This window comes from Polyodon spathula, chromosome 16 (assembly GCF_017654505.1).
Source record: "Polyodon spathula isolate WHYD16114869_AA chromosome 16, ASM1765450v1, whole genome shotgun sequence".
Taxonomy (NCBI): domain Eukaryota; kingdom Metazoa; phylum Chordata; class Actinopteri; order Acipenseriformes; family Polyodontidae; genus Polyodon; species Polyodon spathula.
In genome coordinates this window covers 27,052,332-27,071,649 of record NC_054549.1, presented here as the reverse complement: position 1 = coordinate 27,071,649, position 19,318 = coordinate 27,052,332, and the positions used below count along the sequence as shown (strand labels likewise).

The 19,318-nt window shown below is 38.2% G+C and overlaps 1 protein-coding gene across 5 annotated transcripts in view; it reads right to left on the bottom strand.

The window, feature by feature from the left end:
- Window positions 1–10,801, bottom strand: part of LOC121328624 (histone-lysine N-methyltransferase SETD5-like) — a 28,628-nt gene extending 17,827 nt beyond the window's left edge. For 2 of the 5 annotated variants that reach the window (XM_041273470.1, XM_041273472.1), the window contains exons 1-7: window positions 10,673–10,801; window positions 8,573–8,678; window positions 8,086–8,294; window positions 7,837–7,895; window positions 7,202–7,404; window positions 2,729–2,767; window positions 2,051–2,293 (exon numbers count right to left, since the gene is read on the bottom strand). In XM_041273470.1, the coding sequence (XP_041129404.1) occupies window positions 2,051–2,293; window positions 2,729–2,767; window positions 7,202–7,404; window positions 7,837–7,895; window positions 8,086–8,294; window positions 8,573–8,678; window positions 10,673–10,743 (930 nt within the window). In that variant the 5' untranslated portion in view covers window positions 10,744–10,801. Of the gene's footprint in view, window positions 1–2,050; window positions 2,294–2,728; window positions 2,768–7,201; window positions 7,405–7,836; window positions 7,896–8,085; window positions 8,295–8,572; window positions 8,679–9,972; window positions 10,038–10,672 lie in introns of all 5 variants that reach the window. The other 3 variants (XM_041273473.1, XM_041273474.1, XM_041273471.1) reach the window with 3 other exon arrangements.
- Window positions 10,802–19,318: the final 8,517 nt, after the last annotated feature.

Sequence of the window (19,318 nt, the reverse complement as noted above, 5' to 3'; positions counted from 1 at the left end):
ATTAGGAATAGCAGAGGACCTAATACTGATCCCTGTGGTACACCGCTGGTTACCACACTCCATTCTGAGGTTTTTCCACATGTTAACCACTCCCTAATCCATGTACATGTGTTTCCTTGAATTCCAACTGCGTTCAGTTTGAGAATTAATCTTTTGTGCGGGACTTTGTCAAAAGCTTTCTGGAAATCTAAATAAACCATGTCATACGCTTTGCAATTATCCATTATCGATGTTGCATCCTCAAAAAAATCAAGCAAGTTAGTTAGACACGATCTCCCTTTCCTAAAACCATGTTGACTGTCTCCCAGGACCCTGTTACCATAAAGGTAATTTTCCTTGTTGGATCTTATTATAGTTTCCAGAAGTTTGCATATAATAGAAGTCAGGCTTACTGGTCTGTAGTTACCTGGTTCAGTTTTGTTTCCCTTTTTGTGGATCGGTATTACGTTTGCAATTTTCCAGTCTGTCTGTACCACCCCTGTGTCAAGAGACTGCTGCATGATCTTGGTTAGCAGTTTGTAAATTACTTCTTTCATTTCTTTGAGTACTACTAGGAGGATCTCATTCGGCCCAGGGGATTTGTTTATTTTAAGAGCTCCTAGTCCCTTTAACACTTCTGCCTCAGTTATGCTAAAGTTATTTAAAACTGGATAGGAACTGGATGACATGGGGGGCATGTTGTCAGTATCTTCCTTTGTAAAAACTTGTGAAAAGTAATAATTTAATACATTTTCTATTTTTTTTCTTCATCTACGATTTTGCCATTTGTATCTCTTAAACATTTAATCTCCTCTTTGAATGTTCGCTTGCTGTTGTAATATTGGAAAAACATTTTGGAATTGGTTTTAGCTCCCTTAGCAATGTTCATTTCTATTTCTCTCTTGGCCTTTCTAACTTCCTTTTTGACTTGCATTTGCAGTTCCGTGTACTCTTTCTGCGTACTTTCTTTTTGGTCCTTTTTTAATGCTCTATAAAGTGCCTTTTTTCGCCGAATATTTTTTTTTAATTGATCTATTAAACCATTTTGGCAATTTAGTTTTACATTTAGATTTGTCTACTTTAGGGATGTAATTGTTTTGCGCCTCTAGTACTACATTTTTGAAGAACAACCATCCTTCTTCTGTGGGTGTTCTCTATTTTACTCCAATCTACTTCTGTTAGTCTCTGTTTCATAGTTTGCTTTTCTAAAATTGTAAACCTTAGCTTTAGTCATTACTTTTGGGGTTTTAAAAAACACTTCAAAATGAGACCATGTTGTGGTCTGAGTTTGCCAGTGGTTCTCTGACCTCTGTTTTAGTTATTCTGTCTTCGTTATTTGAAAAGACTAAATCAAGGCATGCCTCCCCTCTAGTCGGTGCCTTGACAAATTGTGTTAGGAAGCAGTCATTTGTCATTTACACCATTTCAATTTCATCCTTCGTGCTACCCACCGGGTTTTCCCAAAATTTACCCACTCATCCCAAAATTTAACATTAAAATCAAATTGTGATGGGATTTCATTATTTTTCTTTCTATTAAGAAACAAATTAGTGTGACTAATTTGGGACAGCCGCTTATTCTGGATATTTATCCTTCTCCCGTGGTGTCCTGATAAAGTGCCACTGACTGTACATATGAAAAACACGAAGCACTCAGAACCCAGAAGATGAACTATGTCTGTTTGTTCAACATCTTTATTTAGTCCAAATGTTACTAAGAGCAGTGGGACTTGGTGATAACACAAAGTGACTGAAAATATTGATAGACTTCTAGTCACAGCATTTGATTCGCTCAGTTTAAAGATTCTTGTAGCATTTCAGTGTCTTGGCTCCAACGCAGATTATCATTTCGCTGGCACTAAGCTGCATCTCAGTTTGGCTATATGAACCTACAAAGGGAACATCCTACTTTCCTACTATAACAATTTAAACACAGAATGAAGAGGAAACATTTGGTCCTGTTCCAACAAGTTAGTCTGATTTATGGAGCCCACTATTACCAAACAAAATAAACATGTTCTGTGTCTGGAGCATTTGAAAAGTGGAGCTGTTTTGTCAAACTTCCAGCTTACCTGCATCTGAGAGCCGATGACTGTGTTGTTACAGGCTAACTCGGTTTTGTTGATGGTGTCCATTGTTGCGTTTTTCCCCACAGAGTCCTTGTTGGTGATGCGCTGCAGCTCCAGTAAGTTCTGAATGTCAGCGCTGTACTGGTTAGAGAACGCTTCTTCATACTGATCTGTCCAGAGCCGGATGCGGTTCTCCCAGCCCTCTGCCGTGTTCTCATCCAGGGTGTTAGCCTCTGTTGTTGAATTCTAGTCATGACAATTATTCAGGTTTAAAAAAATCCATTAAGCACAAATATATATTAAAACCAAGAAAATGTATAAAGACGTAAGACAAATGTTTCTCTCTAACATGAAAAGATTAATTTATCACAGAGACTTAGCAGCCAACATGGGAAGGAACATGTTTGCCCAAGTAACTTTACTTAACTACACAGACTTGTTTAATATCCAGTATCACAGTACCCATTTTTTTGTAATCTATAAAATGAAACACTAAATCAAAAATGAAAGCAGCTTCTTAGTGTCTCACTGTCCGTTTCGAAACAGATTGTTTAGTTTAGTCAGACTTCACACTTGACGGTTTTGTTGCATTTTGTGTCACCCCCCCCCCCCCCCCCCATTACAGTTGCCTTTGAGGGCTACAACATCTATTCCCCCTCCTCTCCTGGTTTCTCTACATACCTTCATTCGCATTGATTTCCTAGAACCTTCTCGGAAAGCCTACAAACGAATGAGAATAAAATTAATCATATTTACTTTTGTGAAATGTATAAAATTACACAAATGCACATGAGCTTACACTTGGATATACTCAATTTCTGTGAAAATCTAGTGGCTCATTTGGTTTCACATATTACACAATGCCCCTATAGCAGGTACAGGTGCACCCCCATAGTTGAAGATGTGTGCAAATGCAAGACGTTTCAGGAATGCTTGAAAAATAACAAGTTTACTACACTGTGTTTACTTTTCTTTACACAGCAGAAAGGCTTTTGTCCAAAACATAAAAAAATAGCGTCATTCCCGACTTCTTAAACATTCAACAAACTCATTACAAAATTATAAGAGATGTAGATGCATAAAGGAATACAATAAAAAAAAAAAATACATATACACGTTTATATAATATATTATATATATATATATATTATATATATTATATATATATATATATATATATATATATATATATACACCCACATATATATGGGCCATATATATATATATATATATATATATATATATATATATATATATATATATATATATATATATTACACACACACACACACACACAGTACTAGTCAACATTTTGAGTACACTTGCTGGAAACTAGGTTTTTTTCATAATTGACAATGTTTTACATCATATACGTTTCTGTAAATACTTGAAAATGAAAACACATGTTACAATATACAAAAAAACCCATAAGGAGTATCAAAGCAATGTTCAAGAAAATTGAAAATTGTATCTAAATCTTGGATTCCTCAAAATAGCCACCCTTTGCCTTAATAACAGCCTCACAAACACGAGGCATTCAGTTAACAAGTTTCAGCAGGAAATCATCCGACATGTCTTCCCAGCTGTTCTGCAGCAATTCCCAACGACGTAGGGCACTTGTGGGTAGCATTGCTTTGACTCTTCTGTCCAGTTCGTCCCATACAAGTTCTATGGGATTGAGGTCTGGAGACTGGGCAGGCCAGGTCATTAGATTGAGTTGTTCACTTTCCTTCTTCGCCAGATAGTTGTTGCACAACTTTGAGGTGTTTCGGGTCATTACCTTGCTGAAGAATGAAGGACTGCCCAACTAGCCATAATCCTGATGGAATGACATGCCTCTGAAGTATGCTATGATAGCCATGCTGGTTGAGCTTGCCATGGACTTGGTAAAGATCACCAACTCTGTCACCAGCAAAGCAACCCCAGAACATGATAGATACTGCCTCCTCCATGCTTGACAATGGGAACCACACATGCAGAACTCATGCGCTCACCCTCTCTGCGTCTTATAAATACTCGGCGGTTGGACCCAAATATTTCAAATTTTGACTCATCGGTCCATAAGACTGACTTCCACTCCTCAAACGTCCAGTTTCTTGTTTTTTGGCCCAGGCAAGTCTCTTCCTCTTATTCTGCACTCTTAACAATGATTTCTTTGCAGCAATTCTTCCAGTTAGGCCAGCTTCATGCAATCTCCTCTGAACAGTTGATGCTGAAACATCCCTACTTCTAGTAGCATTTGGCTGAGCTTGTATTTCAGAGACAGTTAAATCGCCGGTTTCGCAGACTTGTGACTCGAATGAACTTGTTCTCTGATTCTGAGGTAACCCTTGGAGCGTATGACCTTGTTCAGTCCTCACGAGTGTCATTTTCTTCAAATCGTTTGTTGGTCTTGGCCACAGTAGTTACAAACACTTGCAAAGTTCTTGCGATTTGTCTTAAAGATTGACCTTCATTTCTTAAAGTAATTACAGTCTTTTTTCTTTGCTTAACCGAGCGTATTTTGCCATTTTCTGCTCCCTTACATTCAGGAATGACAAACTTGTACTTATGCTACCTATATTTATAGTAATCATGGACCCTCACCTGTTAACAATAATTGGTGACAAAAGGTTAATTAGGTAGCATGCTAGTTAACTCAGAGAACATCTAACAAAGACACTTATACTAAGGCCAGTGTTCTAACACCGTGTTATACACATTTCAGACTTTTAACTGACTTGGGTTTTAGACTGAAATCCCCTTGCTTTAGGTGACCATTTCATTGAAATTGACAAGATTTACATTTTCATTTAAAAATAAAAATTTTGAATGCAATTCACTTATGATTATCAGCTTATATAAGTATATGTATCATATAATGAAATATTAAGTGTTTATAGACAAGTTTATACAGTTAAAAGCATAGATAATCATGAAAAACCTGGTGTTTCAAGCAGGTGTACACAAACTTTTGACTGGTACTGTGTGTGTCATATATATACACACACATATATGCGCTGACTAGATAAGATTGCTTCAGTTGTCAGGGGTGTTACACATGGCAATCCTCGCGGGATTTGGTTACAAGCAATGTGCACGTGTAGGTCACCCTGGAAATCACTCAAGCATTACCAATGAAAAACACTGATCCCTCTAAACGTGTTTTACCGGGATGATCTGTGAGCGGAATCTCGATTGAGAAACCGCTGTTTGATTAAAGCACAGAACGTGATCTGTCCCGGAATAGAGTAAAAAAAATCTAGAATTAGCTCAGGTGTAACCAATCGCCTTCAAAATCGCACACCAAGTTGCCTCCACCTGTGTTAAATTGTAGTGATCCACATGATTTCAGGATAAATTCAGCAGTTCCTGTAGGTTCCCTCTGCTGGGTAGTGCATTTCTAAGCAAAGACTCAACCATGAGCACCATGGCGCTTTCAAAAGAACTCCGGGACAAAGTTGCTGAAAGGCACAGGTGACGGGTATAAAAAAATTGCAAAGGCCTTGAATATCCCTTGGAGCGCGGTCAAGACGATTATTAAGAAGTGGAAGGTGTACGACACCACCAAGACCCTGCCTAGATCAGGCCGTCCCTCCAAACTGGATAACCGAGTAAGAAGGAGACTGATTAGAGAGGCTACCAAGAGGCCAACGGCAACTTTGCAAGAGCTATAGGCTTTTATGGCCAAGACTGGTCAAAGTGTGCATGTGACAACAATATCCCAAGCACTCCACAACTCTAGCCTGTGTTGTAGGGTGGCAAGAAGGAAGCCATTACTTAAGAAAGCCCACCTTGAATCCCTTTTGAAGTATGCAAAAAAAACTCAGGAGATTCTGTAGCCATGTGGTAAAAAGTTTTGTGGTCTGACGACACTAAAATGGAACTTTTTGGCCTAAATGCAGAGCATTATGCTTGGCGCAAACACAGCGCATCACCCAAAGAACATCATCCCTACTGTGAAGCATGGTGGTGGCAGCATCATGTTATGGGGATGTTTCTCATTGGCAGGGACTGGGGCACTTGTCAGGATAAAAGGGAAAATGAATGGAGCAAAGTACAGAGAAGTTCCGGAGGAAAACCTGCTGCACTGAGCAAGAAAGCTGAAATTGGGATGGAAGTTCACCTTTCTGCATGACAACGACCCAAAGCACACAGCCAAAAGCTACACTGGAGAGACTAAGGAACAAAAAGGTAAATATCCTTGAGTGGCCCAGTCAGAGCCCCAACCTAAATCCAATCTAAAATTTGTGGCATGACTTGAAGATTGTCCATCAGCGCTTCCCAAGGAACTTGACAGAGCTTGAACAGTTTTGTAAAGAAGAATGGTCAAATATTGCCAAATCTAGGTGTGCAAACTTGGTAGAGACCTATCCCAACAGACTCACAGCTGTAATTGCTCCCAAAGGTGCTAGGGAAGGGGACTTATCCAATTATGATCTTTTCGTTTTATATTTTTAATATAAGTTTTTTCCACTTAACAGTGTGGAATATGGTGTGTAGATAAGTGGAAAGAAACGCTTTTTTAAAATGCATGAAACACTGAGGCACTGACACAACAAAATGTGAAAAAAAGTTAAAGGGGTGTAGACTTTCACTGTATATCCATCCACAATACAGACTTAGAAGTACAGTTTGTTTTTTGATAAGAGAATTTGTTAAATAAGAAATTGTGTATTTTGCCTTTTATTTTATTAAAGCGCAGACAAAGCTTACTAAATGCTTGTCCTTAACCTGTTACCCTGAATTATGATATAAGCAGCGGTGTGCCAATACTTTTGCCTACGACTGATGGTTATAAATTCCAATTAGTATACCACAACATAGTAATTTATGATAGTACAAAAATATATAGACTTGTAAGCAGATTAATATACGTTCACTTTCTTTCCATAACCAACACTCCTTTTTATAACCACACCCTCCATATGTGTGTATGGATCTTTTTGCACTATTAGACCAATTGTATCTTCTGCTGTTTTTCCATGTTAATAAAATGCAAAAAGGATACTTGAGAAAAGTTAACTGAAAAAACTGTGTCACCGGATCATTCTAAATTCATAAAATCATGAACAAAAATTCACAGAGAACTGATGGACATATTTTCATACTTTGCTTTGGTGTTATCCACTGGCTGATATAATCCTGCATAATGAAAATGATGAATCGACTGACCGGAGGTGCCGATACCTTGACTTTCTTTGCTTTTGGGGCGCTGCGTGTTTTCTCCGTGCTTTTCTTCCTCTTTTTGGTTTTGGATCTCTTGATGCGGTTCACGGTGAGAGTGATGCTGGTAGGAGTGTGCTGCGTGGCAGTGTAGGACACTGCTGGCGGGGTCACCTCCTCATCCCCACTCTCAGTGGCACTACTCTCACCGCCTGGTAAAACAAATGGCACTCAGACTTCAACCTTCAGAGCAAACTCTGGTGTAACCTCTGGTGTAATGTTTGTTTTTTTAGGTCATTTACTGGTAGTTATGTCCCCAACTGCCCAAAATCTTGTGATTTTCTAACAATACCTGTTAGATTTGCCTCCAGCAAGTAACTGTCACCAATCACATTTTTACTTAACAGAGTTTAAGAAAGGGATACAACAGTAATAAAACTTGGAGCCTTGATAGGGGTCTAGTCAATCAATGCAGGCATCGTATTTTATTTAGTGCTTTGAGTTATACAACAAGCACAATACATCATAGAATTATCACATTTCCAGACAGACCTTTTAAAAATACTACTGTTTGCACATTTCCTTTGAATTCAAGGGTGATAGCAACAAACTGTAAAGCCCCAGAGCTTTAAGGTGCTTCTTACCAGACACATTTTCTTGTTTTCTTCGCTGGACTCCGATCCCTTTCCGCCTGTCTAAACCCCTAAAAAGAAGAGCAAAAGAAAGGGCTGAGCATGGTTCCAATTTTTTTTGTAGGAGCATAACCTAAAGGGAATTGTATCTCTGATTAAACTGTTTGTATACATGAAGTAAACTGGATATGTGAAAAAGATCTTTAGGATTGATATGGCCTATGGTGGTAGTCTAGCTGAGACAGGCACAGCGGCACCTACCTACAGTTTTCACATTTGATGACAAAGCCGTCCTGTGTTAGGCTGCAGTGGCACCACCTGCAGCCGTTCTCGTCAGAGGAGCTGTCACTGTCAGCTGAATTGTCCTCGTACCGCGAGCACACCCCGTTAAGCTCCACCCGCGGGATGATGGTCTGTGTGGATGGGGATGCTGGCGGAGTGGGTGGAGGGGGGGCGCCATAGTTGTGATCCTGGAGACACAGAACAATGCATGAGTACACTTGAGATATACTTTAACCTCAACAGATTGCACAGGAGAGGGGTCAGGTGCTTTGCAGCTGTAAAAACCCATGACTATTAAGCTTGCAATACTCTGAAATACACAGCAGAAAGGGAAGATGGTGAAGAATTCTTTATGTCATTCCAAATTACCAGCTCCTCTGGCCAAGGGTTGATAATGAAGAGGAATTAATTGTATCTTGCGTAAGCTTTGGTTTGTAATCTCATAAGGATGAATGGTTTTACTCACTGCGTAGGGTAATCCTCGGTACCCATGATTCTGAGCGGTCCCACAGATGTGATTGGAATAATTATTCTTTTCATTGACGGCGGGGCTTGCTTCCACTGACTCTGGGCTGTGAAAAAAAACAGATACATTTTGCTACATCCCTTTTCCATAATAGTATTATATAAATTTAAAATCATTAAATAGAAAATACAAAGTGGTGTATGGTAAAAATAAATAAATATAATACCCTCAACAGGTCTATTTAGTCCACAGAATTCTGTAAGTACTAAAACATTCCACAAGATGGCAGTGGCAGACAATTTTTAAACCAAATCTGCTTTACAACTGAAGACAACAAAACGAAACTGCTTCAGCAACAGTAAGGCAAATGAACTATAAGTAATAAAATTGACCTATCAGTCAATATTGACCTTTGAAAAAATGCAGGAAATAGATATTTTTCTTTTATACCCTTGAAGTTGATAAAGCCGTTTGTTGTAGATACTGTAGAAGCCCAACACAGTGCACTTGCAAGTTAATTCAAAACTGGTTTAGAAAACTCAAGTTGGGATTGAGGGTCAGCAGGAAATTACCAAAACGAATGTCCATAAGCAAAGGTTGCTAGGTGTGTGTCAAACTAGAAAACAAAGCCAGATTTTGAAAGATCAAGCAAGTGTTTACCTATCAGAAATGTGAATTTGAGACTCGCTCTCTTTATAGCTAGACAGGTGATTGTTAACACTCTTAATTGCAGTCTGCAGGTAGAATCTTTGGAATCAACAATTTCATATTGGGCGGGACAAGATCTATTTAAACAACTTGGTTTAATGGTTCTTAGCTTCAAACAAGGAGTTTTACTGTACACTACAGTGCAGTGGATTACTGAATATTTATAAACTTAGAGCCAGAAAAAACACATTAGGGTTCATGCTAATCCAAGAACTCCACTTTACTCGAGGCTCTTGGGGACACGGGTACCTCCGTTCAAGTACGCATGGTTTGTCCGGACTCTTGGGTTTGCAGTCGTTTGCGCCCCTGGGACCCGAATCTCTCCTTCTAACACTCAGTTTGGATATTTCACGATTAAGGCAGAAAAAATAGCGGTCACATTCAGAAATGATAATTCAAGTTATTATATAACTAAATCTTCCCAAATATTGAAATGCTTTAAGGTTCTGCAGCATCTGGTCTTCTTTAATAGTGAGAGCAGAGGGGATGCCTGGTTGAGTAGTATGGTTGGTTGTCCTTTGATCTTCATGGAATTTTGCTTTTGTGGATTCTATTTGACGTTTTGGTTTTTTAGACAGGAAAAAAAAAAAGTTCTGTTTGTGGGTTTTAGAGTTAGTTATGTGGGGAGGGGTGGGGGTGGAGAAATATCAAAACTAATAAATGAAGAAAAAAAAAAAAAAACATTTGCGTACCATAACATTAAGACTGTACTTTGTTAGGACCCCCAACATTTCCTCTTAGTTGAGAATCCTGGACCCTCAAAGGGAAAAAGATATGAAGAGCCCTTATTACTTAAACAGTAGTTCCCAAATGTTTACTCACATCTTCTTAAACTATGGATAAACCACTCTTACTATTTGTCAAATAAGTTACAGAATGTGTGTCCCTTAAAGATGCAGGATATTCATTCCAAAAGACCAACATCCAGCTCATTTTAAAATATTGTGCAATAATCCAGAAGTTGGGTAAAACCAGTAAGATTCTGGGCACAAGAAACTAACAGAACGTGTTATTCAGTAAAACTACTAATTACACCAGGCCTTGCTTGTATTTTTTCATTGTATCCTGCTTTCAGGTGTTTGCCTATTGTAAATCTACTGTAAATCCTACCTTTATTATATTACAAGGTAATTTCAGGGCAAATGCTACATTGTGATACACACCTCCTTACATTCGGATACTCTTAACAACATGAGCAATTCTCCCGTATAGAACTCAAAAAAGATGCACATGTAGGAACGGGCATGGTCGCCAGATATAACAGTCTTAAACTCCAGTCCAATAGACCGTTGCAAAATATTTGTAACTTCAAAAGTGTAACAACCACGTTAGAAGATGGCAAACATCACAAAAAAGGGAAATGTAATGACTCTTTCAATGCACAATACTCACTCTGATCCAGCAGCCATGTCTGAGTACGATGTATCTGGTGTGGTGACTCCCAGAGGGATTACTATGCTCATGACGTCCAGCACCGTGGTGAGGGGAGGGAAGTTAAGGGAAAGGGATGCGGGGGTGGGGGGGGGGGAGGGAGGGAGGGAGGGGAGGGGAGGGGATCAAGGGTTCCAAATCACAGCAACTGACCACTCCTGGGGTGGGGAGCCGCAGTGCTGCGACCAGCACTTCACGGACATGAGGAAACCTGCAAAACACACAGGAAAGGACTATCAATTACAGCAGAACCTCCACGTTACAAAACCTGTTGAGAATGAAGGTTGTTAAAGTGTGAAATGTCTGTAACTCAATGAGTTTTCAATGGTTTTCATAAAACGTGTACACCTGCTAGATACAGCCTTAATCTGGTGAATACAAGGATACAAAACAGTAATGCAATACTCATTCTTATGGTTCTAGTCTTATGGTTCTAGTACCTTAAAAATGGAAAAAAGATACCTTTAAACTTACTATTAAGATTATAACTGTAGCAAAAACACAGGATTTAAACGTCCTGGAAAACCTGGGTGTAATGTAGAGCTTGTTTTTATTTTACACAAAATGCATTTGAGCAGCAGTCCTTTGGCTTGAAAAAAAAAAAAAAAAAACATTGCTTTAAGTGAAATGTTCTTAGTAAAATTGACTGTACTTGCTTTGAAATCTGCCTCGCCCTGGACACATTTCTTGGTACAGTAATTTTGCCTTCTCCATGACCAGCACACCACTTATGGAGTGATTTATTAAAATCATCAAATCAGCAGCAGCAGCTGCTTTGAGTACAATACATCTGTTTTTATTGCTCTGTTGCCTTTTGTCTCCATTGCAAAAACATTATTTTTTAATACTGCTGACAATTTCCTGATGGTGTATTCCCATTGCCGAGGACGATAATCGCTGTCAGTGTTTTCTTTCAAATGAAAGTGCAACATGTTTGCATTTCCCAGATCTAACCATTTCAGCAGGTTAACCTTACGTTTTTTTAAACTATACTCTGGCTGGATTGCCGCATGGTTAAGTGATTGTGTACTTACAGCTGAAAGTGGGGTATTCGGTTGACCATACGCCTCAGAAGTTTGGGGTTTGTAAGTCTGAGGTTTTACTGTACCTTGAAATGGTAAAACAGTACAGGTTGCGCATGTACTGGGTTGCAAAGTTTAAAAGATATACATGCTTCAATTTAGTGTACCATGGCTCGCTAAATTTTGGTAATGGTACTTGCCTTTCAGGCAGTCCATTGTAGATTTGGGTGTCCAAAAAAAAAAAAGCCCATAATTAACCTATGGACTTTGATATGTACAAAGTACACTGTACTCAATATAGGTACAGCATCTCAAGGTTCATACAGTTTTTCAACATAATCCCATACTTTTTTCAGACTTCCATTTGTTTTTCCCAGACTTTTTTACTTAGTTTCTACTATTTTTTCGATCGTTATCCACATTGGCGGGCAGCCTTAGAGAATTATAACTTTCTGATCCACAGCAGAAGTTGCTCCTGGTTTTCTAAAAGAGACAATGCCGGTATGCAAAAGAGAAGTAAGATGTCCAATATTTGAGAACTATGTTGCATTATTTACAAAAAGAATATAAAGTTGTATACTGGAAGTATACTTGTGTCAAAATAGGATAGTATAATGGTACCAATAGTATACTAAAACCAGACAATTTTGGTTACTTTATTACTTGCAGTATATAATTTTTTGTAAGGGATGATATTGGATATCATCTGTTAAATGTTGAACACTATGGGAGGTGAAAAATAAATTAAATAACAAATGTGCAAGCATTATACATTAATATGTGCAAGTGTTGTATATTAAACATACAAGTCAAATACTAAATACAGTACACCCTCGCTATATCAACCCTGTTTGGGTCCAAAGCTTTTTGTTCGCTATAGTAAAAGGACAATCCAGAACGAACAAATGTAAGCTGCTGGAGTAAGTTAAGGAAGACCTTGGATAAAGGCATTAACTAAACTATTAATATTAGAATGGTTTTATTCTTTGATTTTCTTTATTAACACAGTATCTGTCACTACTACCACTAATAACAACAACAAGATTGTGAATAAAAATAGAATTACAAGTACACTACCCAATTTATGGCATGCTGCACCCAGTATTCTGGCTATATCCTACTCATTGAAGAAATCAGTACAACCCCCCTGCTACAGCAGATTTCCAGTTACCTACCATGGGACAAGATGTTAGATGACGAATAATAGCTGTAAAATGTTGTACACCATTTAAAAAACAAAACAAAAAATTATATAAAATGGAAATAAACAAAATAATATATTTTGTCTTTGCAAACTTTGATTGAGCCTACTGTAAATATTGTGTGCACTTTGGCAGAGAAACAGTACAAAATGTAGAGAAATTTGACAGGTTATCCACATGATCTAGGGTTCAGAAGTTACAAAACTGAAAGAACGTCAAGAAAAATCAGACCACCACAGAGCTGGCGTGTTAACGACGCTTCCATCCATGCTTCTCTGGATTGAACCGTAGGTCCAAATGTTCATTACAGCAAATGATTCTACATCCCTGCTGCCACGGGGCTCATGCTGCGGCTCAAAAATCAAGAAAAATATGGCTAAACAGAATAAACAGAAATGTTCCTTGCAGAAGAGAAACCTTCATGCAGGCGTGGCTGTTTGTTATTGCGATGGCTCACGAAAGGCCGTCATGCATTTTGTCTTGCTCAACCCGTGTGAAAGTGTGTCACCCTACATCCTGAGGTTGGTCGCTGGGACCCAGGTATGACCCAGATATGTGGTTTCACACTACGTGATACTGTGACAGTGTGAAAGGGGTTTAAAAACAACTGTACATCAGGAGTTGGACTCTGCTTATAGATAGAGTGGGAAAAACAACAGGCAGAAGCTATTTTTATATTTGAATAACTCCTAAGGATTATAGTTAGTATGTTACTTAAATTTACTGGGAAATGTGTTCCAAACTGCACTGAAAGGAACATTTCCTTAACCACCCAGCTGCTTAGCCCGTGATTTCCATGTGCAGCACATGCAAGTCCAAATTTGTCTATCCCGTGAGAATAACGTGCAGGTGCATAGATGTGCATCTGCAAAGTTTAACGCTTCTTTTTAATGTGCTTCAATAAAGAAATAAGAAAACTGTATAACGAGTATGCAGTTTTATTTTTTACTGGCAGATGGCAGCAGTCCCTAAAAAATGTGCTTGACAGACCAGACCATCAGTACATACACAGCTGATAGTGAAAAATGGATGCCTGTGTATCTACAGAGACTATAATGAGGAGATTTCTTTATTTGTTGGCATTACAGGTTGCAAGGAAGCCTTGTCAGGTTTGGTACTAGTCAAAACGACTTATTGATTGTACCTACACTTCACAGAATTCACATAACAGCACTATATACACGTGCCTGAAACTGGGAAAGACACTGTATATGACACGTTGAGAATTTGCGACGCAACTTTTCTGATGTATATCTGCTAGATAAAGATGTTAGCATTGATGAGGGTTTGAAGTGCGTCTCCATTCAAATCTATCACACAAAAAATGATTTCTAAAAAAGCGATATGCCTGCACAAGTATTATATTACAATGCTGCCATTGTAAAAAAAAAAAAAAAAAATGTTATACTTATATAATGCTATTGTTATTTAAGTTATATTGAAATATTGCATTTCCATTTATCATAGTCACAATTTTTTTTTTTTTTTTTTTAAATAGCAAAAAATATTTTGAAAAGTCCAAATTGCTTATTTGAGGGCTAAATAAAAAATCTGCAAAAATAAGTGCATTTAACATGGAAATTGCCAAAATAAACGGTATGTTATACATAAAGTATGTTATGCATTTGTCGAGGTGAGGTGGGGTCACAGGGCACCTTTTTTGTATCTTGAAGAATTTAGTGAACCAGTCGAGCTACATGGCTAGATCTGCCCCTGTTAAACACTAATTGATTGACTGTGTTCCCTGTTAAATGAAAACAAAATCCTACAAGTTATATTCTACTGTGTGTGTTTTGTAGGACAGGGAGGGGACAAGTAGATTCTTCTAGCATTTTGTCCCTTGGACAACTAATTTTTTTCATTAATTGCACAGCCGATGTAGGTTTACTGCAAATCATAGGTTTACAAATACCTGTTTAGTCTTAGCATGTGCACTGAATGCATTTAGGCTATTAACCCCCTCCCCCCACAATTAAAGTACAGCTACATTTAAGAATTTTTAGCTTCATCTAGTATCAGACTGCAAGAATGGCAAACACATACCCTTAATTGTATAAAATCATCATGAGAATTAGGATTTTTTTCATAATAAACGGTTTGCAAATCCAATGCAAAATACAAGAAAATCAGGGGTGACCAACAGTGAGGGGTGGCATGTGCACAGAGGTCAGGCTAGCTTTTCTGTTTAGGCGTTCCTGAAACGCACATGACCAAAATTTTGCGTCCCATCCATCAAATACTGAATTTTAACACAAAGGCTAATAAGTTCCAGGGATGTCCATTTTGGTACATCTTTATGAACTTTTAAACTCTATGGCATATAGTAGTTTAAAAAATATCTTTCTTTGTATAGATATACACAAACACATACACACTTTTTTCTGTTATATATACTAACAGTAGACAGTAGTTTGTTGTCTCCATCTATGTGTGTTTTACAATTTTTCTGCATTCCAATAACAGCATTGCCGTGTATTCTAAGTGAAGATTCTTAAATTGTACATCTGTGTGTATGCTATTTTTTTTTTTTTTGTCCAGCAGCTCTCACACACAGTACATCTTGTCATCTTGATAAACAAGCCACAGATACTTCATCTTCCATTCAAAATTATAAGGACGTATTTTTCGTTCGCATTTTTTGTTCATTTGCTTGCAACTGTTTCGGTCACCGTAGTACTCGTACAGTCACAAGTAGATGACTGAGATGCAAATGAGCAAAAAAACTCCCGATTGACAACTGACTTGCTGTCAGTGTACACTGTGCACTTGGTATTCATTTTTATGCTTAAAAAAATGTCAGGACATCCCTGTTAAACTAGTGTGGAAAACAACAAAAGCACAACGTTAAATTAGACAACTGCAAAAATAAAAAGCAGGATCTGGGACGACATTCTACTGAACGCAGGACAAAATATTTTTCCGTCCAATGGATTTATTTTGCGTCTAGGACGCAAAATTTTGCATTAACGCGACCTCTGTATGTGTATAGTATGTCATTAACTGGGACCACAAACTTGCTTGAAAACCATGAAATTGAACCTAAAATATTTAGAATTATACTTAGGAGAACATGGAAAGTGAAGTACATTGAAACTGAAGAACCAAACTTTCCTGCATTTTTAGGGAAGGCAGCAGGAGGTTAGTTTGGACCTATTTGAAAAGGATCTCGTCTGATTCCACTTGTTTTGTTGTACATAAATAAGAGAGGATAAGATAAAATATGGATTAGTAATCACAGACTGCAGCCACGTCTGGGGTTTTTTGCAGTCCGAGCCCTCCCCAGATGCCAACGAGCATGCTCAAATCTCTCGCCTGCTCCTAAATCAATACCCAACTAGATTAGCAGTGCTGCTGTCAGACAACGCAATAACAGCCCAGCTGCCCTTTCGCCTCATTTATTCCAGTGGCCGATGCGATTCATCACATATCCTCATACCTCATCCATCACTCACAGGGAAAAGAGTCAGCAGAGGAGACTGATCGAATCTTCCTCGTCCACGAACATAAGCAGGCTGGCTTTTATTACAACGGCTTTGCTCAATCATCCAGAAAATGTAATTACACCAGCCCCTGACTTCTGTAAACATCAGAAATATTTAAATACACCAGCTTGTGCAGGGCTCCTAACCTGCAGTCCTGTAATCGGCTGAGCACTTGGGGTTGAGAAGCAGAAGTAGGAATGAACGTATGTCAGGGGTTGCTTTAGCACAAATTAAAACACTTTTTCACCCCCCTCACAGTTCTCACCTATATTGCATCTGTGAATATAGAAATTTCTGAAAGCACTGTACAAGCTATCTGTACATTTGACAGTAGGTTTTTAAATAAGACTTTAAATGCATCATACTCGCTGGCAAAGTTGCATTCAATTCATTACATTTCCTGTATGTTTTTACTGTTAATTGAAAAAGTTTAACTTGTTAAATGAAAAGGTGAACTACTCATTTTATTTGAACCTCCAAATTGATTTTGACCTTTATTAACCTCCATTTGGCAAACATACTTGTCTGCTTGTTTCGGAACACAGTATCTGCTTAGGTCAGCATCACTGCAGCTTATTGTGGACCAAAGGTTTTTTCAATGTGGTATCAAGAAAAATATTGTTGATCTTGACTTTTCCATTGTGAAGTTGTGATATTCCTAACAAATAGATTTGGTTGCTAATTTGAGAATGCTTAATACTAAAAAATAATTCCTAATATAGTTTTCTGGTGCATAATCTAGATAAGACATAGCACTAACTACATTTTTTAAGTCAACAAACCTGCACTACACTTATTTACTGGTTTAAAAGACACCAATAAGATACCTGTTCTTGGAGAAATCAAATCTGCACATTAAACAAGATCACTCAAGAGAGAAAGACAGAAATGAGAACTGAAGAGTACTTTGAATTCCAGCAACCCCTTACAGTCTCTGCAGTGCATGTATAAGAGTCCATGATTTGGGTATGTATAGACAACTAGGCAAAATCTAGAGAGATGGGCTTTATTCTGCAGTATTAACTTTTAATAAACAAAATATTCATTATAATTTAAATGTACTTGTTTCCTGCTCGCAGAAGAATTTTCCTGCACAAAGGGCACCTTGTATTAGACCAGCTGTCTCCATGTGCCAAGGATATGCCCCTTCCAGTCCGATTCAAGGAACCTCCAGAAAATCAAACTGCATGCACAAGACTCGCCTGTGACCAGGGCAAGACGCACTTGCACACAGAGACACGTTGCTACAAGAACTCAAGCAAGGCTGATTTTAAATTGAACTACAAAAAAAAAAAAAAAAAAAAAAAAAAAAGAACTAGAGCCGAGTATTGTCAGCAACTAGTTGGTATTGACCGACGGTGCTACCTTTCTGTAAAATGCGCAGAAGAGAATGAGTCATAGGTTCAAATTACTGGTTAGCTCAGGAAGAGGAAACTGAAGACAACAGAAACACAAACGATTGACCAGGAAAGTCCTTTTTCGTGATTAAAACACTACAACACTGTTTAGTCCCTTCGTAATATAGAAAGGCTATAAAAAGTATCAAGATTTTTTGTAGCCTGAAGGTATAAAAATATTCCCCAATCCTTAATGAAAAGAAAACCCTGTCTAAGCCGGCTGGGCAAGAAACTGCAGACCTACATCCCACCTTATGTGGCATCTACACCCCATTCAAATGGCCAGTAGCACAAACCAGGAGCAATGCTATTCGGGTGAGCACCAATGCCAAAACTTATCATAGACTGCAGACCTTTTGGGCTTATCCAAGACTGTTGATTTTATACATTTGTTTTTACCCCCTGTATGTGTGCGCACTGGTTCTACACGGTACAGGTAACACCAACAGTTATTAGTTTCAAAATGGGATTGTGTCTTTAAATACTGGCACACCTTTAAGTTAATGGCAAAAGAACATAGGCATAGAGTGCAACAGATGAATGTGCTGCTACCAAATCTTGAATGAACAACGGACTGCAAGATTTGTATTAATCATAAATGTGTTAAACTTGCCGAAACTATGCGTTAATGTGATTAATGAATCATCACTTTGTAAACACACCAGGAAATCAACCACAGACTAGGCTTGAAAGCTAAAATGGGTTAACGGAAATGTCGCCATCAAGCTATAGTGCAGGTTTTTAGAAGTAATTTAACACTATGTGCCTACTGTACTACCTATACAGTATAAATAACCAAAAGTCTCTGCATTGCATCGATGTGGAGAATGTGAGGACCCCTGAATGAACACCTAAATTGTAAGACATGTGTGTTTTCTTCCTATTCCTTACCTTCAGATTATTAAAATGTAATGGCCTAAATATATTAAGCCTTCCTTTATAAATTAGCAAATCTTTTCACAACAGAACTTAATGACTTGCTGTTTAGAGCTTTTAGGAATGGTGTGCTGCATTTAATCAAAACAGTCCCCAGACAAAATAGAGGACAGATGGTGCCATTACACACTATGTTACCAGCAGCAATGCTGTTGCAAGAAGATTTACTTTACAATGAAAAATTAACATCCCGATAAACAGGTCCTCAAATAAACAGATTACCCAATGGCTACAGATTTAAAGAATTCAAAACCATTCCAGAAAACAGGATTCTTCAAAAGGTGGATTAACTAATGCACTGAAGCCAAGACTTCCCAAATCCAGATAACCAACAATGCAAGTACAGGGGTCTAAAAGTCTTAATCTTACAGAACACAAAGGGACAACAAAGCAGACTGTTCCCAAAATACTGAGAGAAAGCTCTTTGAACTTGGACCACGAGAGGGTCCTGTGTTGGCCAGGTTCAATGCAACAAGCATGACAAATAGGCTACACAAGTTGAGTTTGCTATCTGAACTTGTGTAGCTTACTTGTGTGTTATTACTTATTCTTTTCCCTTGTCAGTTTA